This window comes from Sinocyclocheilus grahami, unplaced genomic scaffold (assembly GCF_001515645.1).
Source record: "Sinocyclocheilus grahami isolate Dianchi unplaced genomic scaffold, SAMN03320097.WGS_v1.1 scaffold382.1, whole genome shotgun sequence".
In the NCBI taxonomy this organism is placed as follows: domain Eukaryota; kingdom Metazoa; phylum Chordata; class Actinopteri; order Cypriniformes; family Cyprinidae; genus Sinocyclocheilus; species Sinocyclocheilus grahami.
The window spans coordinates 1842951-1867388 of NW_015505561.1; the positions used below are offsets into that span (position 1 = coordinate 1842951).

The following is a 24438-nucleotide window of genomic DNA, read 5'->3' on the forward strand; positions in this document are numbered from 1 at the left end:
TTCAGACAAAACATGAATTATGCATGTAATTTTTATAGGTGTAAAAAAAAAAATCGCATCATATGACCCCTTTAAACAAAAATTTACCGTCAACTACAGACGTTGCATCCATTGATTCCGCCATGTTGCTCATTGACACGCCCCCAACTCGGAAACTCGGGGCTTAAAGAAAATTTCGAGTTTCCCACACGTAATAACGACTTTGTGGTGGCGTTCATGTGCGTCAACTCGTAAATACGATCTATCCGACATGACTTGAACGCACCATTAAGCCTGCTTGAAAAGTCGCTAAATTACGTCATACGTCCATTAGCATATTCATGACATCAGTGCGTCATATTGTCTCACCTCTCTGTGCTCACAAACTGTATTTTAATGCAGCCAAATTCTCAACAGAACTGTTTTCATTGATATATTTCACTGTTTCTGTTGTCAGAAAACGGGATGAATATGAAATAGTGACTGAAACGCAGCCCATTAAGACTAACCAGCTCTGCCTTACTAGATGTTAATCTGCACTAAAATCCTGATTTATAATCGAGACGTCATCTAATGAAATCAAATACACATACAATAAAGACAATGGCTGTGCTGTGATTTCGGCTATATTTGCATGTAAAATAGAGTTAGAAGCGACAGAATATCTATTTTAACTGAAAGCACTGCTCCTCTCTGCCGCTGGCTGAACAGCGCTGGGAAAACAAGACATTGCGCTAACGCGGCAGTACCCCCGGGTCTCAGAGACTAAAAAAGGTTTGTCCAAGTCGCTAGGCGCTTTTTTGAAAAAAAAGTCGCTAAGGGGGTCTGAAAAGTTGCTAAGTTGGCAACACTGCCCGCCACCTACTGGGTTGGAGTGTGGACCATTGATGGAATAGGAAGAACTAAATAAAAAAAAATAAAAAATTAAACCCTTCTAAATCCTGTTAAACTGATCTACCTTTTTTATTAGAATGTCATTAAAGCATTAAATATTTTATAATGAGAATCGTTACCTTTGCGATATGCGAGTTTTGTGATCTGCTGCTTGATAACTGCAAGCAGCAGATGGCGCGCTTTTCTTCTCGCCGATGTCACGCGTGGCTGGGCGCCTTTAGTGGTCGCTGTCGCTGCATACTCATCATGAATGCCTTCAAAATACACTGACTTAGCACCAGTGCTCCCAGGTAATATAGGTTGAAAACAAGCTCAAAATAGTAAAACACAATTAAATCAAAAAGAGAAAGCCAAAACAAATAAATACATGGGTTAACATGGTGTAACTGAGGAGTTAAAATAAGATTGCCTTGCTGATTGTAATGATCACAAAATAATTCCTTAACGCGTGAGCTTAAAGAGTGAAACCGGCACATCCAATCTTGACATGAGCGTGGGAGAGACAGTCACAACATCACGTGAGAAAGGCAATATAATAATACAGCGATATGTTTACACTCATTGTACTGCAATCAAAACACACATTATTACAGTTCCCTGTTTATTGCACAAGGGACGTTTAAAAGCATAACAAATAATGGCAATGAAAGAGGATATTACAGTCACTATAACAAGTGTTCTTTAGGAGTCCTGCCATTCCTGACTCCGTGTCCGATAGCCTCTGGAGGAGTCGAAACAAGAAATCCTAAAACTGGGAGCTCTAAAACTAGCGTTTTCAGTTACAAGTGTTAATATAAATAAAATGCATACTACGGTGGTCTTTTATAAAAGTTTTCCTGTAAATAATACAGTCAGAGATACAATACAATACAAGGTGAAACCAAATGCCATTACAAGCCTATCAATATACATTTTTCCCCCTTTCACTTTTCTCCCAATTTTTTTTTTCATAGCACAACCTATCGCTTCTATACACTAGCAAGTTAGTTGCAGTTTTAAAATATGGGTTCTGAGCAACATCATAAAATTAAAGGGGGAACGAATGAATGACGCCACTAAGAAATGAACCCAATAACGGCAATGCTGTCATCTGCTGAATAATAATGTTTGAAGCTCATCTTCGTGCTGCAAGGACCACACAAGTTAGAAAAGTTAGAACATCAACAGAAAGGGGGAGGAGTACAAAAACATTTTTTTGACAGTCTTACACAACAAATAAATGTGTTGCCTCCAATAACTGAAGACGTTTCAAATACGCTCTATACACTGTTAAACATAGTTACTACTACTTGTTAAACATACAAGTTGCTCGACACATCTCGGAATTCATCGGACAGTCAACGCGTTTTCTTTGTATTGTCTAGGATTGAAAATTGAGAATGCTTTCAAGACTCTCAATCAAAGCTGGGCATGGGATGAAATGTATCATTTTCCAATGCGTGTTTCTTGTGGCAGTTACCCTGACCATGGGAAACGTGTCCATTTTGAACCTAAAGTCACTATAATTTAACCTGCCCATTGTGACATCACAAAAACAATACTAATCTAACAGTACCATGGTGGGAAATGTGCTATTTAATACACAATATATACGGAAATGTCTCATCCGAAAGCAATCCGTTTTCAAGAATTTAAACAAGACCACAGCTAGTTTGCACTTCTTCGAAAGGCTGGTATCAGAAATGAAGGCAGTGGCCCTCAATGTCCCCCACCCCCAAAGGGAACTAAAATGCAAGTAAGGTCACCTGTGGTGTTTAGGATGAGAGAAAAGGTGGGGAAAATGTCACTATGACCTAAACCTAACAGTCATTACGCGATGTAACAAATCCATTGTTTAATTCAATGTTTCAGGGTGCATGCAGGGACAGTTCTCTTAACCTAAACAACAACCCGTTCAACAAAAGCCTCACAGCCACACCTCAAGCACTAGAGATGTCTGAGAATAAAAGGAATGGGGGTTTTGGCACCTCCAAAAGCCTTGGCATGAATCTCCGAAGCAAACCGAAAGTTCTGCTTCCCCAGTTCTCACCACTATAAAAAGGGCCCAGACGGCATACCCAAGAAGTGGGTGCTCAAGTTCAGACTTGAAGAAGGTGCCGAGCTGTTCCAATGGACCTTCTGATGGTGCCTTAAGTTGGATTTGCTGGAGAAGCGCTTATCACACTGCTGACACGAGAAAGGCTTCTCCTTGGTGTGGATGCGGCGGTGGCAGATGAGCTGGGTGGAGACCCGGAAAGCCTTACCGCAGTCCGGGCACTGGTAACGCTTGGGTTCAGTGTGGATGCGTCTGTGGTTTTTGAGTGCCATCAGGTTGGAGAATTCCTTCTGACAGGAGTTGCAGAAATAGGTGCCCATCTTGTGGCTGTTCTTGTGATTCAGAAGTGAGCTGGCGTGACGGTAACCACGGCCGCACTGATCACAGACATGCGACTTGCACCCCGCCTCACTGCGACTCTGCTGTTGCTGCTGTTGTTGTTGATGCCCAGATGAGCTGCTGCCACTGGGGCCATGGTGTGATGGGTTAAGCTTTGGGAGCCCATTAGGATCCAGTCCCTGGGCCTGCATCAGCGTAAGGTCAAGCCCAGAGCCCCAACCCACATCTGAGCCACTGGACGAAACCCCAGGCTGTTGCGATGTTTTTGGGGCACGGCCATGTTGCATTTCCAAGTGGAGTCGGAAGCTAGCCTGGGTAGGGAAGCTCCGCTGGCACAGAGTGCAGGCAAACTCCCGCTCTTTTTGGTGCACACGGCGGTGGTTTTGCAGTTGGGAGCAGACGCGGAAAGCCTTGCCGCATTCTGGACAGCGGTGCCGTCGAGTTTCAGAATGGATGCGACGATGGTTCTTGAGTGCGAGCAGGTTGGAATAGGTCTTGAGGCACACAGCGCAATGGTAGATGCCAACAGTGTGGGTGTTTTTGTGATTAAGGAGTGAGCTGGCATGCCGGTAAGATCGGCCACACTGGTCACATCTGTGAAGACATGAGAGGAAAAGTAAATCTCCCCTGCTCACTGTCCTTTTAACCCCTCAATAATTAGTAACCTAGATTAGTCTGAAAGTAACCTGACAACATGTAGCTGACTTCTATGATAACTGCATTGACGGATACACAAATACAGGTATATGATCTTGAATCCAGCTGCCAAAAATAAAAAAAACTGGCCCAGCTTGGAGAGGAAAACTTGAATATGAATTGTAACAAAGTATCTACCAATTGTGTTTGGTGTTCAAATAAAGGTAGTGGTATAATATTCTATATAATTTATGGTGGTAATATATGAACTGTAGATGTATACTTTTGTAACAGTCTACAGGACAAACCTAGTCATGAGAAAAATGTACTGCAAATCACTGTTTGTTTTCAAACTAATAGTACTTATACTAAACGATTCAACAGGTAAATGTTACCCCGTATAGAAAGAGTACACACAGGAAGCCTTTTTTTAAATAACATAACTGTACAGCAAATAAGCTTTTGGGATTAATGGTTGGAATAAAACATGGAAAACAAGTGTGGTGAACTTGTTTTCCAAGCACTAAGCACATGTACGTAGTGAAGCAGCGCGTTTTGTTTTTTCTTTATGTGAATTTATGAATGTTTGTTCTCATCATGTAATATGATAATACGGAAGTAGTGTGTTAGTGTTAATATGTTGACACATTTCTAAAACTGTTTTCTGCTTGATATTTATATTGTCTTGACAGCAAATGGAGCTTAAAAGCAACAAAAGCTATATTTATATTTAGTAAACATGCATTTAATAAATGGGTTTAAGTCCCATGCTACATGCTATTGGGCCCAGATCAATAGTTATTACTGGAAGCACAACAGCTGATGTAAGATGGTCAGTATGAGTACTTATGGCAACTGAATGCTCAAATGGTAACTACAGTAAACTACACCATACATTCTAGAATATGATCAATCAGATCAATAAATAAGGAGGGAATCAATGATTTGGTACAATACACACACATCTACCTAGTAAGTACATCAAAATTCACCCATTATATCAAGACATCCTTGCAATCTAATGCATATTGCTAACTGAAAGCAAAGGGGGGTAACTTATCTGGTCTCCACTAATCATACTGTCCAAACTTCAGAAAAATCCGAATTCCGGCACGCGTATGGTCCCAAGGAAGCCGGATTGGAGATCATATACCTGTAATAGACATGTAGAAACCTGTGATCTTTACTAGTTCACTTCAAAAATCACGAACAACAGACGTAAACTCACGTGAACCGGTATTCCTCTCCCTCTCTTGTGCTTGAAGTGGCCTTCCTCACGCCCTCCTTGCCTACCTGGTTGTCCCCGCAGCGGTGCCTGGCCAGCCCAGAACGACCCTGGAAGCTCTTCCCGCAGGTGGGGCAGCCGAAACGGGTGTGGCCCTCCTCATGAACTCTCTGGTGATTCCGAAGGAAGCGGGCCAGCCGGAAAGCCTTGCCACAGGTTGAGCAGATATGCCGCTTCTTCTGCGTGTGGATACGCATGTGATTGCGCAGGGCCATGTAGTTGGTGTACGGCTTGTCACAAAATGAGCAGTTGAAGTTGCCAATTTTGTGTGTATTTTTGTGGTTCAGCAGACTGCTAGCATGCTTGTAAGAACAGCCACATAGGTCACAGGTAAAAGGACGTTCTTCACGCTCTGGAGACCCCAGGTCACCTGTCTCCATGCTCATATTAGAGCTGTTGAGGGAGGCAGAGGAAGAAGGAAGCTGGGCACTGCAGTTATGCGAGGCCAGATCTGTGGTTGTAGTAAAGACTTGAGAGCACCCATCGCATTCATATTCAGTTGGAAGAGGAGCAGTCTGCATGCTGGGACCAGGAAGGGGACCAGGAAGATCTTTGCAGAGCTGGTTGCTGCTATGTGTTTCAAGCTGCCTCTGGTTCCTGAAGCCCCTACCGCAGTCAGTGCAGGCATATTTCTTAAGAGCGAAATGCATTCGGAGGTGGTTCTTCATTGCCAGTCGATTTGGATAAGTGGAGTTGCACACGTTGCAGTGGTATTCACCAATCTTGTGTAGGTTCTTATGATTGGCCAGACTGCCAGCATGACGGTAAGTACGTCCACACTGATCACAAGCAAAGGGGCGGCGACCGCTGTTGTCATCAACTTGCTGGGCCCTAGCACCCACATACGGTTTCTTGAAACCTTGAGGTTGACCATAATTGGTGTTCACAGGAGGATTCTGAATTTTGGGCTCAACCATCCTCATAGCTTGGAGCTGCGATGGGCCTCCCTCATAGCGGGCACCATTGGGATGAGACATGCTTTGAACCCGTTGGTCTCGATCTCCGGTCTTTGCTCTGTGCTCTTCGTGTAGCCGTAGATGATTTATCAATTGCTTCTGAATCTTGAAGGCTTTCCCACACTCCTCACATTTGTGCCTGCGAAGAGACAAAACACACAAAAACAAACATAAGAAAGCAGTGTTAAAATGCTCTTCTAAAAAAGGAAGAAATAGAAAAAGGGAAGGTCCCCTTACAAATACAAAGATGACTACACAATGCTCAAATGGGGTACAGACGTTATGAAATTCAGACTCAACTGCGTGTATGCGTGTATATCAGTATGTTTCTTGCCCTCATCTTCTCTAATGGGAAAAAAAAAATCACCAGTGCACACTGCCTTGACACTCAATTTCATTAAAATCTAATCATTCAGTGATGACCTGGGTAATCACATGAGTGGGGAACTCATGATAATACATAAGCATTCAAAGTATGCAAAGAGAACTAAACAGTTAGAGTATAATAGGGCACATGCAATGCTGGCTAACCTCTTTAAGTCAAAATGAGTCCTCTGGTGGTTCTTGAGAGCCAGTAGGTTGTAGTAGCGTTTTTGGCAGACAAGGCAGCGGAAGACCCCAGTCTTGTGAGATTTCTTATGGTTGAGCAGGGAGCAGGGGTGTCTGTAACTCCTTCCACACTGGTCGCACCTGTGGGGCCGATCATCAGAGTCTGGCAACTGCTGAGGGTCTACAGGGCCCCCGCTGCCACTGGTACCAGCACCACCCGTCATCCCTTTAGCTCCATTCATAGCCTTGTTCAATGCCCCCACTCTCGCCTTGCCTGGACACAGGTGAGTGATCAGCTGATGGCGATCTGCAAAGAACATGCCACAGTCAACGCAAATGTGGTTCCGTCCATCCATTTTGCCATTAGAATTAGAGCTAGTGCCACCCAAGCCCTGTGTAGATCCATCTGGCCGGGGATGTCCGTGGACTAGCTCGTGGTTAAGCAAGTCCTGCTTTCTGCTGAAGCTCTGGCCACATGTGCTACAGATCAAAAGACTGGTTGTACTACCCTCTTGTCGCCTCCTCCACTCTTGCTCACCTATTGGAGAGAGGGCAGAGGAGGGTCCTGCCCCATGGTTAACCCCATGGCTTCGTAAGTGGCTACGAAGTGCCCTCAGGCTGGCGTAATGGTTTCCACAGATTGTGCACTGATAAACCTCTCCATCGTCATCATCGTCTTTGTTATCCATTCTTTTACTGTTGCCCTGGGAGTTGTCTTGAGCACCTCCAAACTGCATCGGGTCATGACTACGTCTCTGACGAGCACTTTCTTTAAGGTTGGCACTGCCTGCTGGCAGGGAGGCACCACCAGGACTATGGAAGCTTATGTTACCCATGTAACCATTGGTCAAACCGCCTTGGTTAACACGGTTTGCTTGACGATGGTTTTGTGGAAGAGGTGAGTGACCAGAATTGCTTTGGGCAAGAGAGTCATCGAATCGGTCATGGAATTCCAGTGAATCCAGGCCACTGTTATGGGAACCGTCTGGGACAAAATGTGCTGCATCACCAAGATTACCGGGCAGTGAAATTGGCGTTGTTGCACCACTCTCCTGATCCTGAGAATGTACAAAGCCTTGTTGAGAGTCTAGCCCTGTCAGTGGCTCAGAGGAAAGCCAATCTCCCTCAGTACCCATCGATTGTGAATTTGGCCGGGTTTTGTGACTACGGAGGTGGCTATGAAGTGCTGCTAAGTGTGGATACTGCTTACAGCAAACAGTGCACTGATAATGACCAGTTTGATGGGAGCGTTTATGATTAACTAGACTCCCAGCATGTCGATAGCTTTTCCCGCACTCTTGGCACTTAAATCGGCGTTCAGCATCTTCAATGGCTGCAGACTGCTCCTGTGACCTTGTCTCACCATTGGATGATGATATTGATGGTTGAGAGTTTGAAGCCAGTCTAGCAGAATTTAAAATAGCAGGGCCACCTTGAGCATGTGCTGTGGTGTGAGGGTCATGGGTAAGATAATGAATTTTGAGACTCTCCAAGTCAGGATGTCCCGCTCCACAATATGCACAGGTGTATATGGGATTATTAACAGGAGGGCCTAGCATTGGGTCATAACGCTTGTCGGGTAATGGAGGCAGTGGAAGAGGGTCACCTAGAGCAGGTGTATAAGGATTCACCGCTGGGGAGCGAACAGAACTAAGATGATGAGGCACTATCCCTGGGAAACTACGTGTTAGCCCCAATGAAGATGATGCAGCATTATGTAACAAAAGGTGCTCTTGAAAGTCATTCTTATTAGGCAAAGCAACTTGACAAAGATGACAAAAGCTGGATGCCATGTCATCATTCTGGGGGCCAAGGGGACGAGGGTCAGATGGTCCTTCAGGCACAAGGGCTCCCATGGACATTCCAGGGGGCTTAAATTTTGAATGAGTGCGTTCGTGAGCACTGAGAGCTGCAAGATTATTGAACTGTTTGTAACAGACATTGCACTTATACGTGCCCTCTTGATGAGACTTCTTATGGTTTACCAAGCTGCCATGATGACGATATGTCCTGTCACATTGGTCACATTTGAATGGTCTGTCCCAGGCATCTTCAGATCCTGGAGATTTTTGTTTGTCGTGGTCATGGCCAGGCATCATTCCACTGTTGTTAATGTGACTCCTGAAAGCTGCATCAGACAGATTTTGTGCTAGATTATAATCCCTTTCTTCATCAACATTGTCATCGTTCTCCTCTTCAGCTTGGGCACTTGGAGACAGGGTGTGGATGCGGAGGTGGTTTTTGAGCGCCACTGCATTGGGCAACGTTCTGGTGCAGACAGGGCACTGGAAGGAGCCCATTTCATGAGTTTTTTTGTGAGAAGCCAAGCTACTGGCATGCTTAAAAATGCGTCCACACTGATCACATTCAAATCTGCCATTCTCTTCTTGATGATAGTGTGCTTTCATGTGCTCCAGTAGGCTAGGTGTACTTGGGCAAATGATGTCGCATTCTTTGCAAGGGAAACCCTTGGCACGATTCATATCATGCATAGCCATGATGAGAAAATTGAAATGGAAGGGGGAAATGTCCACATAAAATGATCCTCGAACAAAGAAGAAAAGGGGGCAATGTGTGATGTTCAGCTCTCTGCTTCTGTAGTATCAGCCATTTTACCTGGGTGACAGATATTCTCTCCAATCAGCCTTTCAATTCCACTCGATCACGGCAGTTCAGAGAGGGTCTGGACAGTTGTGGGGCATCAGAGGAAAGCTGAGAAAATACAAAAAGAAACAAAATTAATTTAACTTAATGTAACTTTATTCACCATTTTAATATATATAAGTGACAGAAACAGTTTATAAATATAAATTCTAGTTTGAAACTTCCTCACACTAAATGTGTAGCAAGCAAAACAGGTTATTAAAGCTGTTCATTAAGAGTAATCAAGAACCTTTGACAAAAACCATTCACTGTGATATACATGTGGCCACATTATGTGATGTTAGCTTTGACACATTTGATCTCACATTTAAGTAATATGACTGATTGTGCGTTTCAAAGCAGCTGAAAATGAGCCAGCTTTGTGTACCTGCATGTTGACGTCAACTGTACACAGCACAGCTGATAGCTGTCTTTGTTTACACAGGTACAAAAAAAAAACAGCATAAGCTACGCTTTACCAAGGGTAAGTAAATTAGAGATTATCTGCAACACATATGGGCAAGGCCTAAAATGATAAAATAATATATAGTGACCACCTAAATGACCAAGACAACTTTTTGCAGAATGTACTCTAAATATATCAAGCAACTGCATGGTGATTTGGGGCTATTGCAGCCTTGGGACCTTCGAGAAATGCAGTCACTAAAAACATACATTCATCCAAATAGCACTAGAAAATCCTTTCTGGAGGAAATGAACTGAAGCAAAATAAATTTTCCCACATTTTGGAATGTTCATCTCTTCTTTCTTCAACCCAATAGAAATGTTGATCATGCAAGTATTTTATGCAAGACTAAAAACATCAATGTGCCAAAGCACTTTCATAAACAAGAAGTTTGGGTCAAAATATCTCTAGGCAAAATTGATTAACAGATACTCACTAATGGCTGTCTAACCATTGAGCTGTTCCTACGTTTGACAAAGAATTTTAAGAATCTAATTGCGTGATTCGCAATGCTCAGGTGAAATGCTATAGTAATACAGGTGCATCTCAACCAATTAGAATGTCGTGGAAAAGTTCGTTTATTTCAGTAATTCAACTCAAATTGTGAAACTCGTGTATTAAATAAATTCAATGCACACAGACTGAAGTAGTTTAATGCACTGTTTTGTTTACTACACACATACTCGAGCGTGGATGACGCTCTCTGTGTTTTCAGCTTCTGCCGTCTCACTATATGATGATATGAACACGAATGTCATCTCCAGCTGCTCTGAGAGTCACTTCATTAGCATTTTACCGTTTCATTTGAGAAAACTACCGTCATATCACATACACAGCAGCTGCAAGTTCTTCACTGCAACCCGTCAAAATAAAAGTTGTTTAACGTTAAGAAACTGTCAGAACTCAGACTCAATGCTACTACTGCTAATAAATATTAATAAATCTTTATCTAGAAATAGCATTTGTATTAAAACTATATTCACTTAAATGTAAAAAAAAAAAAAAAAAAAATTGAGAATCGAATCAAGAGCTTGCTAAATCGATACCCAGCCCTAGCGGTAAGGTATACAAACTCCTACAAACAACCAAGGTTACATTGCCTTGTCATCCCCCGGCAACTCTTTAGCTAGTCCGCCAAAATAAGAAACTCCAATACCACATTCATGCTCAGATTAATAACTACAGACAATGTACTCTTTGATGAATTATATGGCATGGCAGTTGATTTATGAGGGAAGCCACATGTGATGAGGTTTTGGCAGCACATCAGACTAACCAAGATTTTATTTCATTTCCACATTTGGGGCTGGACGATATGGCCAAAATTTATATCACAATATATTTCTTAATTTCGGTCGATATGATATAATTCCGATATCGATATGAATACTATTTTAAAAAGCCTTGTAAAAACTGCCAAGAACGCCCACAACAGATGTCTGTGCATACAAACTTATGAAAAATGAATTTGCCAAGTCTATGACACCTCATATAAAACCATATAATACTTTAGAAAAAAAAACAGCACAAATAAATTAATGTTCACCTTTTATTTGTATTTGGCCTTCATACAAACCAGAAATGTGAAATCACTGTCAAATAAATATCTCAGACTCACCTTATTAATTTTTTATATCTTCTAACATACCAGTCAAAAGTTTTTGAACAGTAAGATTTTTATTGTTTTGAAAGAACTCTCTTCTGCTCACCAAGCCTGCATTTATTTGATCCAAAATACAACAAAAACAGTAACATTTTGAAATAATTTTACTATTTAAAATAACTCTTTTCTATTTGGAAATATTTTAAAATGCAATTTATTCCTGTGATTTCAAAGCTATATTTTTACTGACTCCAAGTTTTTGAATGGTATAGTGTATAATGTTACAAAAACTTTTTATTTCAGATAAATGCTGATCTTTGGATCTTTCTATTCATCAAAGAATCCTGAAAAAATTTATTCAACTGTTTTAAATATTGATAATCAGCAAATCAGCATATTAAAATGATTGCTGAAGGATCATGTGACACTGAAGACTGGAGTAATGATGCTGAAAATTCAGCTTTGTATCACAGGACTAAATTACATTTTAAAATATATTCAAATAGAAAATATTTCTAAATTTGACTGTTTTTGCTGTACTTCGGATCAAATAAATGCAGACTTGGTGAGCAGAAGAGAATTCTTAAAAAAAAATTAAAAAAAACATTAAACATCTTACTGTTCACAAACCTTTGACTGTAATGTAGGGTGGCTGAATACTGTTATAGATTGAAACAAATGTGCATCAGCCAGGATAAAAAATATGAAAAAAAAACTGAGTTGCTGCAGAAAAAAAGAGCAACAACAAAAACATGTTGCTGGAGACGGGCTTATTGAAAATGCAAACTGATTGTCTGCCAGCAGGAGGTGCATTGAGAGCGGTAGAACTTACGGTTTCTCCGGTAACGGCTGTACTCAAATCAGCTCCGCTCATGAATGCTACTTTATCAGATAAAATGAAAATGTCATAGAAACTTTTCTTTAGACAGTCAGTTCCCTTCAGAGATGCATTCATATAAAACACCCGCGCCGTGTTTTGATTTTGAAACGTGCAGTGCTCATGTTTATTCAATGAAGTCAAACGCCACAAATAAATCAATGTATGGGAAACACTGGTAATGTATATCGAAATATCGGAAATGAGTTTAAAAATCATATCACCGTTATTGAAAAGAATTATATTGCGATACATATTGATATTGAATTATTGTTCAGCCCCATCCACATTTTATATTTTTGTGAACCGATGGACCCAATTTTAATACTGAAAGTTACTCTTAAAACTAGTATTCATTTTTAACCATTGTTAAATCAATCAGATGTGCTCTTCAAAATGCGTGCATGATTCTGATTTTCTGTTGCTTTCAGGGGTCACTAAATGCCAGTACTGCATATAAAATCACTTCCTCAAATTAAATCACTGCCATGGGCATCGCTAAAGCAAGTGAAACTTGGTTACTTTGGCTCCAATATAAATACAGAACCAGTCTGATCCGAATCTTTGTTCCTGGGAGCTCAATATAAAGGGTCAGGGTGTTTGGCGACAGTACAAAATAAGTGCCACAACTTTTCTACTCATGGTAATATGTAAAGCACAGTATTATTCAAGTGGAGTTTACTTTAAGAGAACTAAATAAAATGCATGACCACAAATTCACTTCAATTAGTCCCCACTGGGGAACAATTCATCTTACCACACAACTGGAATGAAAGAAACAGTGCTCTTTTACCACACAGTGGCCATCAGAAAACTGAAACACTACAAAGCTCAGCTGGATTATTTTCCTGCCTCTCTCAAGCCTGTTGTACGGCATTATTACGCTGTCAGTACAATAACTTCAATAGAGCCACCTCAACAATAACCCAATGCATGACTGATATCAAAACCTTTCAATGTGAAGTGATTTGGCAGTAAACGAGAGGCCAGAAAGGCAAGAACAGCCTTGTTTAGAGCTGCAACAAGGTTTGAAGAAAAATAGTTTATAATGCATCAAATGACTCTGCATGGGTCATACAAGTAATTTCATCGTAGCTTTGAATCAGCCTGTATTTGTAGGTCACCAAGTTTCTTTACAAAATGTGATATCCCTGAATGCATCTTACATAGGTATCTCATGTCATTATAAACTAATATTTCATATAATCACATTCAAGCTACTAATTATAACAGTAATTAAATCTATTGATGATAATCAGGTAAGTCTGGCACCAAGGCATATATTACTGTAATTATTTATTTAATATGTCAAGCAATTGAACAATATACTATGAAAAATAATGCTTAAAGGCTTATGTAAGTTCCACAGCCTAAAGTTTCAAAATTTGTATTTTCACTGTTTCTTACATTTGCAAGTACATTTTGTGCTACAAGTTGCAATACAGATTATGTGAAGTGTTTATGATGTGATTATCACTCATGCATAGCACAGTCTGCTGTATGTGGAATGAATCTAGTCTCACAGCATCTGTGATCCGAGTTAAGATCGCATAACCTTAGGGTATAAAACCTGACCAGTGGTCTCTGACTCAAGACCATCTGGATGCTTTAACTCATCAATGCTGTCAAGATCCATACTGCAAAATGCCAGATGGGTCCAGATTTACAGAATAAAACGGAATGCAATAATATACAAATAGACTACTTGCACCATGTTTGCTCATTTGAAGGTTGGTACAAGCATTACTAGAACATGTTGCAGTGAAAGAATATTAAAATAAATCATGGTATAGTGATGGCATCAGATGCTAATATCATGGTACTTATCCGATATATGTACTTGGACGTGTAACAACTGAATTATCATATAACATCACAAAACATGGTAACGTATGTTGCTTTTTGTTAGTGAAATAAATGCATTGTGTTTAAATCCAAGTCACGCTTTACAATGCATGACCAGTGATAAACTTGATAAACTCAAATTTTGACCAAGACTTTTCTATAATATTTACAGTCATTTGCGATAAGAATAGATAAAAATGAATCATTCAGACAATGTTGTGTCAAAAAAGTTCAAAAGAAATCACAATGACATGCAAGAAATTTTACTCGACATGAAAGAAATACCCAAATGAGGAAAACTTGAAGATTAATTTACTATAGATATTTCCTTTTTTTTTTTTTTTTGGACCAGTACAAAAGCACGCTCTCTTATGAAAACTACATTTAAAGACGAAAACATAGAGGCTGCGTTTAAAGTAAAACACCTATATAAACGCCATAGAAATACTGTTACAGTTGAAATGTGTTGTTATGCATTATATTTCCCAATGGCGCAGCTCACAAAGAAACACACGGGTGGGCCCAAGCCGCCCAACACGTCTGTGTGGACCCCGAACAGCAATAATTTTCGTTAGGTTTGAACAAAACCTGTTTTTATATCAAATGTAAGCGATTAACGCCTCGCTATGACCTTGGCCTGACGCTCCCACACCCGCTTTTGATCCGGACAAAAGCAGATGCAGACACCCGACATTCCGTGTGATTCTCCTCAGACTCACCTAGACGCCGAAAGTCCTGAACCCAGACAACAATATCGTGCATCCAGTTGGGATATATGATCATTTCTCTAGTCAAATACGTGTGTACGTCGTTGTGAGGGATACCAAAATGTACAGCCCGAGCCGTACGCTTTCCACAGGATGCGAGTCGCTGTGTGCAAATACTAGCAGCCACATCGAGTGCGCGAGGAGAGCAAACACGTTCATTTTCGAAGCGCCAAACGCGTTGGACGGAACATTCGCGCGCATTTTTTTTGTCTACTTCGTGTGAGGGTTCGAATGCGCGAAAAAAATTAATCCGGGGATAGCATCGATTATTTTAATGTGTCGGGTCTGCCAGCGACAACCCCCCCGCAGCTAACGCGCTAGCCTCCCCTCACGAGCAAAACAGTCTAGCAAACAAAATAAACCATTTTCATGTCGTGTGGATAAATAACACTCAAATAAATTGGTCTGAAACGACACACGGCCGGTATATAGTGTGAAATGGTTTCTGCTTAGCAGAAAGGTCAGTGCTAATCGGCTAGCTACCTAGCGACACAAAGATCCCGAGGCTCGCGAGCTCTGATTCAATGAATGTGGCCATTGTGTGCAATTAAACAAACACCTTCAAGCTGCAACCACTTACCCGACTTACAGACGTGCACAATGATCAGGGATGGGGGTTTATGCTCTTTTTGATTGCGCAGAGGATAAATGGCATGTTCAGTCGCTCGCCATAGTTGTTTTTTAACTCTTTTTTTCTCCTTCAGCGGGCGGCTCCACCGTCTTTTTCTCGGTGTATTCAGCGCACTTCCTGCTGCGGGCTGAACGGACGGAGCTGCGGACGTGCTTCACCGCGTCACTCTGCGCTCATTCTCCGTGTGTTTGCGTTGGAAGTAAACATTGTCCGTTGCACCGTGGACCTAATTTTTCACTGAAGTCACAAAGCAGATGTTTGCGATGACAGTGTCTGCAACTTTTTGTCCATCCACTGGAAATGCCACCCACCAAAAAGTACCATGGTAGTACCATGCTTTTCTATGGTATTCCATCGAAATACTGTTGGCTACATGCATTATTTCAGGTTTCAGCCAAAAGTTAAAGGGATAGTTCACCCAACAATGAAAATTCTGTCAACGTTTACTCTCATGTTGTTTGAAACCTATATGAATACAAGAAAATAAGATATTTCGAAGAATGGCAGTAATGCACCAGTTGATGGTAGCCGCTGACTTCCATTGAAGTATTTTTTTTCCCCATATGGAAGTCAATGGGTACCGTCAACTGTTTGGTTACTAGCATTCTTCAAACTATCTTCTTTTATGCTCAGGAAGAGAAAGAAACTGAAACATGTTTGCAACTATATATGGCCCTGGACATAAGGGTCCATTTTTTAAAAAAAATTGAGGTTTATACATCACATGAGAGCTGAATAAATAAGCTTTCTATTGATGTGTGGTTTGTTAGGATAGGACAATATTTGGCCGAGATGCAACTATTTGAATATCTGGAATCTGAGGGTGCAAAAAAAAATTTAATATTGAGAAAATCTCCTTTAAAGTTGTTTAAATTAAGTTCTTAGCAATGCATATTACTAATCAAAAATTAAGTTTTGATATATTTACGGTAGGAAATTTACAAAATGTCTTAATATCCTAATGATTTTTGGCATAAAAGAAAAATAGATCATTTTGACCCATATTTTTGGCTATATGGGTCCAGACTTACGATTGGTTCTGTGGTCCAGGGTCACATATGGGGGTGAGTAAATAATGACAGAATGTACATTTTTGGGTGAACTATCCCTTTAATTACGTAAAAGCTTGTTTCCTCTTGCTTAGGGGTTTTGTATGTTGGTTTTAAACACATAATTAAAACCTCTTAAAGTACCTGTGAATTTTGTCCTAAACAATATTTTTGCTATAGCTGTTGTTTTGCTATAGTACATGAACACAATAACACACACCGGCTTACATTCAGTTTCAAGCGTCACATGTTTTAAAGGTTATAGATTCATATATTTTTTAATTACAATATTTAGTGGCCAAAACCATTTTGTTTGTTATTTATGTACATTGAATTTGCAGTTTAATTTATTGTCCTGGTTGCATACTTTGTTGTATTTTATTGTGCGTACATATTACTGGGCCTTTGATGTCTATAAGGAAATTGACTTTCAAACATCACATGAGAGCTGAATAAATAAGCTTTCTATTGATGTGTGGTTTGTTAGGATAGGACAATATTTGGCCGAGATGCAACTATTTGAATATCTGGAATCTGAGGGTGCAAAAAAAAATTTAATATTGAGAAAATCTCCTTTAAAGTTGTTTAAATTAAGTTCTTAGCAATGCATATTACTAATCAAAAATTAAGTTTTGATATATTTACGGTAGGAAATTTACAAAATGTCTTAGTATCCTAATGATTTTTGGCATAAAAGAAAAATAGACCATTTTGACCCATATTTTTGGCTATATGGGTCCAGACTTACGATTGGTTTTGTGGTCCAGGGTCACATATGGGGGTGAGTAAATAATGACAGAATGTACATTTTTGGGTGAACTATCCCTTTAATTACGTAAAAGCTTGTTTCCTCTTGCTTAGGGGTTTTGTATGTTGGTTTTAAACACATAATTAAAACCTCTTAAAGTACCTGTGAATTTTGTCCTAAACAATATTTTTGCTATAGCTGTTGTTTTGCTATAGTACATGAACACAATAACACACACCGGCTTACATTCAGTTTCAAGCGTCACATGTTTTAAAGGTTATAGATTCATATATTTTTTAATTACAATATTTAGTGGCCAAAACCATTTTGTTTGTTATTTATGTACATTGAATTTGCAGTTTAATTTATTGTCCTGGTTGCATACTTTGTTGTATTTTATTGTGCGTACATATTACTGGGCCTTTGATGTCTATAAGGAAATTGACTTTCAATAATAAACCTATGATAAAATATTCACTAAAGCATTAAGTGTGACAAGACGAGTCAAAGTTTGGACACACCAACTTATTCAACAATCTTATTATTATTTTTCTTTTTTAACAAAAAAAGTCTTTAAAACTATGAAATAACACAAATGGAAGTTATGGCAATGGGAATTATATACTTAAAAAATTATTTACATATATTTGAGCTTCTTTGTCCAGCTCTGCTTACTCTGGATAATTATAAACCAACTTCATGCATTTTAGGATGCTTTTTAAACACCATGGGCACAGATGTTTTCAAACTCCAGCTGGTCCAAAATGCAGCAGCTAGAGTTCTTACTAGAACCATATGACCATATTAGCCCGGTTCTGTCAACATTGCACTGGCTCCCTATTACACATCATATAGATTTTAAAATCTTGCTGATTAATTATAAAGCCCTGAATGTTTTAGCACCTCAGTTTTTGTGCGAGCTCTTATTGCATTATAGTCCTCCACGTCCGCTGCGTTCTCAAAACTCTAGCAATTTGATAATACCTAGAATATCAAAATCAACTGCGGCCGGCAGATCCTTTTCCTATTTAGCGCCCAAACTCTGGAATAATCTACTGAGCATTGTTCAGGAGGCAGATGCACTCTGTCAGTTTAAATCTAGATTAAAGACCCATCTATTTATCCTGGCTTACACATAACACACTAACACATTTATAATATTCAAATCCGTTAAAGGATTGTTAGGCTGCATTAATTAGGTCAGCCGGAACCGGGAACACTTCACTATATATCTCAACAAGACCAGATGAAACTTCTAAATTATCTAAGCTAACTGAGTATTAAAAATGTAAAAGTACTATAATTATACTACTAATAATTTTCTCCTATTAAATTCGGAAAAGACAGAGATATTACTTATTAGACCAAAAAACAGTACACATGATCTCTTGGATTACAATTTGCAGCTAGATGGATGTACTGTTACTTCCTCTACAGTCAAAAATCTGGGTGATAAATAAAAAATATAAATAAAGGTGACTTGACTTTTCCTACACAGCATAAGCACAAGCGCTTTAGATCAAAAGATTTTCATATCGACTGGCTTCTGATACCATTAGTGTCATTGTGCACCAGTGAATTAAAAAAAATAAATACACACTGGCATTTGGTATGACATATCATCATAACAAATGTGCATATCTGCAGCTGATTTAGTTTAACAGCAGAGCAAATAACAATGATTACATAACCAGAAACCATTACATGGCACATAATCAAAGTTCTGCAGTTGCGTGTATCCCACAGCCTTTTCTGGATATAATTAATTATGAGCTCCATCTGTGGCAAGTCATAATATTTTCACAAGATTAGACCCATTCCAATTTAGGAAAACAAACATTTTAGCATTTTTGAGTAACACTATTGTAACAATACCTTAAATATGAAACAGAATAAACCAAATTTTCAGTAAAAATAAAAAATTAAATAAGCAGCAATAGTGGAAGAAGTTTAGACCTATTCACATTATATTTCCATATACATCTAGCCCTTGAAGCCCCTGAAAATCCTAATTTGCTGTTCCCTGTCAAAAATGACTGGCCTTTTAAAAATTGCTTGTAAAACTCTTATTATGCTATCATCGCCAACTACTGGCCTGGCATGCATAATACAGAGTTTTAGACATTTTCGTGGAGCTATGTGAATGGGACTGTGTTGACAGTGTTGTCATCTGTATGTTAAACTTTTCAAAAATGCAAAGGAAAATAATTAGTTTTTAATACATCATTGTCCTGTAAATGTTTCGTTCATGCTGTACACCTCCTGAAAAGTGAAGCCAAAACGTTTCAATCGGCCCCTGGTGGATGGTTGCAGTATAGGTCATAAACCCCACCCTCTCCATGTAAACAAATGGGATGTGAGTCAAACTAAAAAAAAATCTAATTACATTTTAAATATTTTATTTATTTATTTATTTTTTACAAATATGGTTTCCATCATTTTAGGTAGTTCTTCTCATGTTAAAGGGGTCATATGATGCGATTTCAATTTTTCCTTTCTCTTTGGAGTGTTACAAGCTCTTGGTGCATGAAGAAGATCTGTTAAGTTGCAAAGACTAAAGTCTCAAATCCAAAGAGATATTCTTTATAAAATTTAAGAGTCAACCACGCCTACCCAAAACGGCTCGTTCTAACAGTAAAATAGCATCATATGACCCCTTTAATGTATGTTCAAGTGAAGACACTGGTTTATAGTGAAGAAAACGGCTTACTTCCGCTTTGTAAAATAAGGTGGATAGTGGAAGGAAGTGGCTTTGCCCTTTTTTTTTTACAGTCTATAGTACCTTTACATACAACCAGAACAGACTTTCGCCAGACTTTCATCTGTGTATGATTTAAAACTGATATTTCAAGGTAAAAATTTCACATGCAGTTGCTCTAACATATGTCATATCATCACTGTTTCACCACAATTTTAATTATTACGCTTATAATTAACAGAATGCATTTCAAGTAATAATTTATATGTTTATAGAAAACATATTGCAAGGTAACATATAGCCTGATCGTCATGAGGTTGAGTTCTGCTGGGTCAAAACATTTTCTTGTGCCAAAGATTACTTTAGTGTTTTGTCTATGATGAATTTCCCAGAGTGATGGTAATTATGCATATAAATTAAGCAACGATGGTAAATTCACAGCACATTTCACTGACAAGTCGTACTGCAGTGTTATGAAGTTGAAGATTGTTCTCTATGTTCTCCACCTATACTTCCTGTTTTCTGACTCATCTTTATTATTGATGCAGCCTACAATGGAACAGTCACAGAAGACTTTTTGTGGGTGGTGTGACCTTGCGGTTAAAGATCCAGTAATTTAAAGGTTGGCAGCTTAAATCCCAGAGGGGGTGTTTCACGAAAATGGTTCATTATAATGTCAGGTTCCGCTACGTGAACTGTAATAAATGTACTGTAAATCAAAAATGTGTACTGCATTACTAACCAGTGCTATTCTGAAGAGATAAATAGCAGCTCCCTGAGGTGCATTTGTGTTGTTCACCAGCAATCCCTGACACAGTTTCCAGGAGCGTCATGAGGTCATCCCTGTCGGCAAATTAGCACAGGAAGGTCACTAATTAAAGCTGGTAAATCTTTCTCAAGTGGCCTCAATCATGCTGCAGTAACAGTTATGAGGCCATTCAATTTCATTCATTTTATTTATGGGTGTTTCTTTATCTACAGTCTTGTGGAAAATAAACTCTTAATACACTTTTCATACCCTCACTGTTGATTATACATCAATTTATGAATAAATATAATTTGACATGACATGAAATGACATTTTAAATATTTCTGGAGTAAAATAAGCTAGCATTTAGCATGCTAAATACACAGAATTAAATCATATTTTCATACATTTGTACTCGTAACTTTATAATCATAAAACTACACAAAACAATTTTACTCAGACTTTGTAAATCATTTTAATCATAACATAAACATAACTACAAACTATACCAAGGTGTATATGTTTACTTTTCTCTTTGATTATATATTTTTTGTTTTAAACATAATACTTAATATTTTAAAATTAATTTTAACAATAACACCTATACATTAAAGTATTTTGAAAAGAAATAAATAAACAATAAAAACGTGGTAAAACATTACCAAAAGAGTTTTAATGTAGCATTCATATGTTAAAAGGAAACTTTTAATCTGTTTTAGTAAAGATCCATCTCTCAGACATAAAAGGGACATTTTCTGTATAAAATGTCTTAGAAAAGCTGAATAATTGGAGGTTTCTTTTACTGCCTGCGCCAAACATTGCAGGATGACATGTATGCTGTAGTTTAATACTTAAGGGTTTGTTGAAATCTCAAACCCTATGTGCAACAGTAATAGAAATGCTTTCCTGTGCAAATCCTTGCATTAAAACTAGATTTCATTCTTCTCACACTATCAAAAATATTTTTTTTCTTTGTCATATATATAGGGTGGCCATATGTGCCATTTATACGGGACACGTCCTGGCCATGATTTTTATATTGCCTAAAAGATCCAAAATAGTTTGACCAATAACATACAGGTATTGTACATAATCGACCAATCGTGGCGCGTGGCGCGTCACGCGTGAGAAGGTGAAAACGATCAAAGCGATGCAAATACACGCACGATCGATCTGCACAGTGCTACCAGCCAAAAACTGGATATTTTAGGCAATATAGAAATTCTGGCAAGGGTGCGTCCCGTAAAAATGGCCCTTATGGTCACCCTGATATATATGGTATGATTTAACATTCAAATGAACTCGCATCAACCTATAAAGAGCATTTTAAGGGAAAATAGCCATAGACAGGCAATTACCTACAACACAGATTGAGAAGAAAAACCCTTCTTGGCATGCTTAACTTGTAAATTAGATCCATTAGCTCTTTAGAAAATGGTCCAGGATAGGGTTTTATTGTCAATATCTGTTGATGCAAACTGCAAATCAGTATATTATACATTGAAAACTTACTGGACTTGTGTCAGTACTGTACTTCAAAGTTCATTTGGCACAGTTTCCATAACTACAAATATATTTTATTCTCGTTTCCTGTATGATGTAGCTTAATTGGAGCTTTTGAATGCTATTGAACCACAATTGAACGAAGAATAAAACTTCACAAAGACCATTGTCATTATTCTTTTGCATTTGACTCTCCCGTAAAAATGGCCCTTATGGTCACCCTGATATATATGGTATGATTTAACATTTCCTCAAATGAACTCGCATCAACCTATAAAGAGCATTTTAAGGGAAAATAGCCATAGACAGGCAATTACCTACAACACAGATTGAGAAGAAAAACCCTTCTTGGTATGCTTAACTTGTAAATTAGATCCATTAGCTCTTTAGAAAATGGTCCAGGATAGGGTTTTATTGTCAATATCTGTTGATGCAAACTGCAATTCAGTATATTATACATTGAAAACTTACTGGACTTGTGTCAGTACTGTACTTCAAAGTTCATTTGGCACAGTTTCCATAACTACAAATATATTTTATTCTCGTTTCCTGTATGATGTAGCTTAATTGGAGCTTTTGAATGCTATTGAACCACAATTGAACGAAGAATAAAACTTCACAAAGACCATTGTCATTATTCTTTTGCATTTGACTCTCCTTAAAAGTTGGGAAATGCAAGATATCATACATAAAGATAAAATGTAAAACCAATATGAGAAAATCTCTCTTATTGTCGTAACTTTCATCAGTTTCCTCACTTTCTTTCCTCCGTTGCTCTTTGTGTCACCCGTGACGTCTGCTCCACGGATTCACCTGCACTAATTCCTTAACGGGATTGCCGATTCCCCGGATATCCACTTAGACCCTGATTAGACGAGCTCAGCTCATTAGCTCTGACAAACCAATTCAAACACCTCAACCCCAAAGCCAAAGAACAGCCCCCGTCCTATCAACATTCACCAAACCACACCAATGACCCTTTTAGAAACAACACAAGTGTTAACATCAAACAAATATGATAAAACAAGTATGAAATGCTTTAAATGCCCATATTACCCCAAAGTGGTTGTTAGAACCAATGCTGAGAACTTCATGTTAAGATGTTCTTCAAGAATCAACCATATTTTTGTTCATGCCACACCCTATCCATCCCTTCATCTGTCCTCTGCTTTCTGCACTCACTCTTGCCTTGTCTTTCGACCCCATAACCTGCTTTTCCATTCCAATCGGTTTACCTGTTCCTCGCCCTCCCCTTTCTCTCTCGGTCTTTCTCTCTGCCTCACCCTTTCTGTGCCCATCTTTGGGCTTATCCTTTCATCCCTGATCTCCTTCATCCCCTCCAATCCTCATCTGTTCCTCTCTCGCAGACAGGGAAGAGAAAGAGAGAGTTTTTCCACAGGTAAGTTGCATCCAGTCTGTTGGGAGAACCTGTGGGGGGTTCGAGAGAGAGACTATTGAAGAGCTGTCTTGTGGACTAAGCAAAATAGAGATCGATACAGAGAAAGAGACTTTGGAGTTATAGAGACGAAAATAAGCATTTTTGGGTAGAAAGGTGAGTTTGCTGTTAGTTTGGTCTGATTAGTTTGCATAAGAAAAATTGTGCAGTGATGCACTGCAAATAGCGAACCAATGCAAACCTTGTGCATTACGATACGTTATATCCTTAAAACGCAGTTTTTAAACATTTGGTATGCATGAAGAATGCACAGAAATGCATTGAATAATTGCTTTTTAATTGCATTTTAATTTTAATTTATTGTAATACACTACATATTTCCTGGAAATAGTTTGACCACAGTGTCACAAAAGGTTAATCTGCAACTATTATAATGCTTAAAATGACATTGGGATGTTAATGTTGGTATTTCAACCATCAAAAAGTGCATCAAGCAATTTTACGAGGAATTTGTGGTTGCGGTAACATTTTTCAGCTGTTATACTGATGCATTCCTGTACACTGAAAAACATTGTGTAGAAACAATTCTTACTCAAAAATAATTACAAAGAAACTGCAAGTAATGTATTGACTTTAACATGAAATTTTGAAATAGAAAGCAGGTTTGTTATACAGTATTTTACTAAAACTGTAAAAAAATATTTTCATTACTTGAAATAAAAAAACAAGCTTATTTCATTTCAGCTAAACAAGGCAACATTTCTCATTTACATTTAGTTTAACTCAGTGTG

At 38.8% G+C, this 24438-nt stretch overlaps 1 protein-coding gene across 3 annotated transcripts; it reads right to left on the reverse strand.

The window, feature by feature from the left end:
- Positions 1-1134: 1134 nt before the first annotated feature.
- LOC107549872 (zinc finger protein 646-like) lies at positions 1135-15857 on the reverse strand. Of its 3 annotated transcripts, XM_016231050.1 has the most exons (5): positions 15455-15857; positions 6656-9385; positions 5112-6263; positions 4944-5036; positions 3768-3843 (listed from the first exon to the last, which is right to left on the reverse strand). In XM_016231050.1, the coding sequence occupies exons 2-4, from the start codon at positions 9169-9171 to the stop codon at positions 4958-4960; spliced, it is 3747 nt and encodes a 1248-aa protein (XP_016086536.1). In that variant the 5' UTR covers positions 9172-9385; positions 15455-15857; the 3' UTR covers positions 3768-3843; positions 4944-4957. The 3 variants fall into 3 exon arrangements, with proteins under 3 accessions (XP_016086534.1, XP_016086535.1, XP_016086536.1); XM_016231048.1 differs by lacking the exon at positions 4944-5036 and having other exon boundaries at positions 1135-3841; positions 15455-15843; XM_016231049.1 differs by lacking the exons at positions 4944-5036; positions 15455-15857 and adding an exon at positions 14827-15419 and having other exon boundaries at positions 1135-3841.
- Positions 15858-24438: the final 8581 nt, after the last annotated feature.

What these genes read in the sequence shown, in the direction of transcription:
- LOC107549872 (XM_016231048.1), bottom strand. Translation starts at nt 9,171, where the DNA reads ATGGCTATGCATGATATGAATCGTGCCAAGGGTTTCCCTTGCAAAGAA. An exon ending in ACTCATTTTGACTTAAAGAG is followed by an intron (nt 6,264 to 6,655) that starts GTTAGCCAGCAT and finishes GTCTCTTCGCAG; the next exon opens with GCACAAATGTGAGGAGTGTG. An exon ending in GGAGAGGAATACCGGTTCAC is followed by an intron (nt 3,842 to 5,111) that starts GTGAGTTTACGT and finishes ATGTCTTCACAG; the next exon opens with ATGTGACCAGTGTGGCCGAT.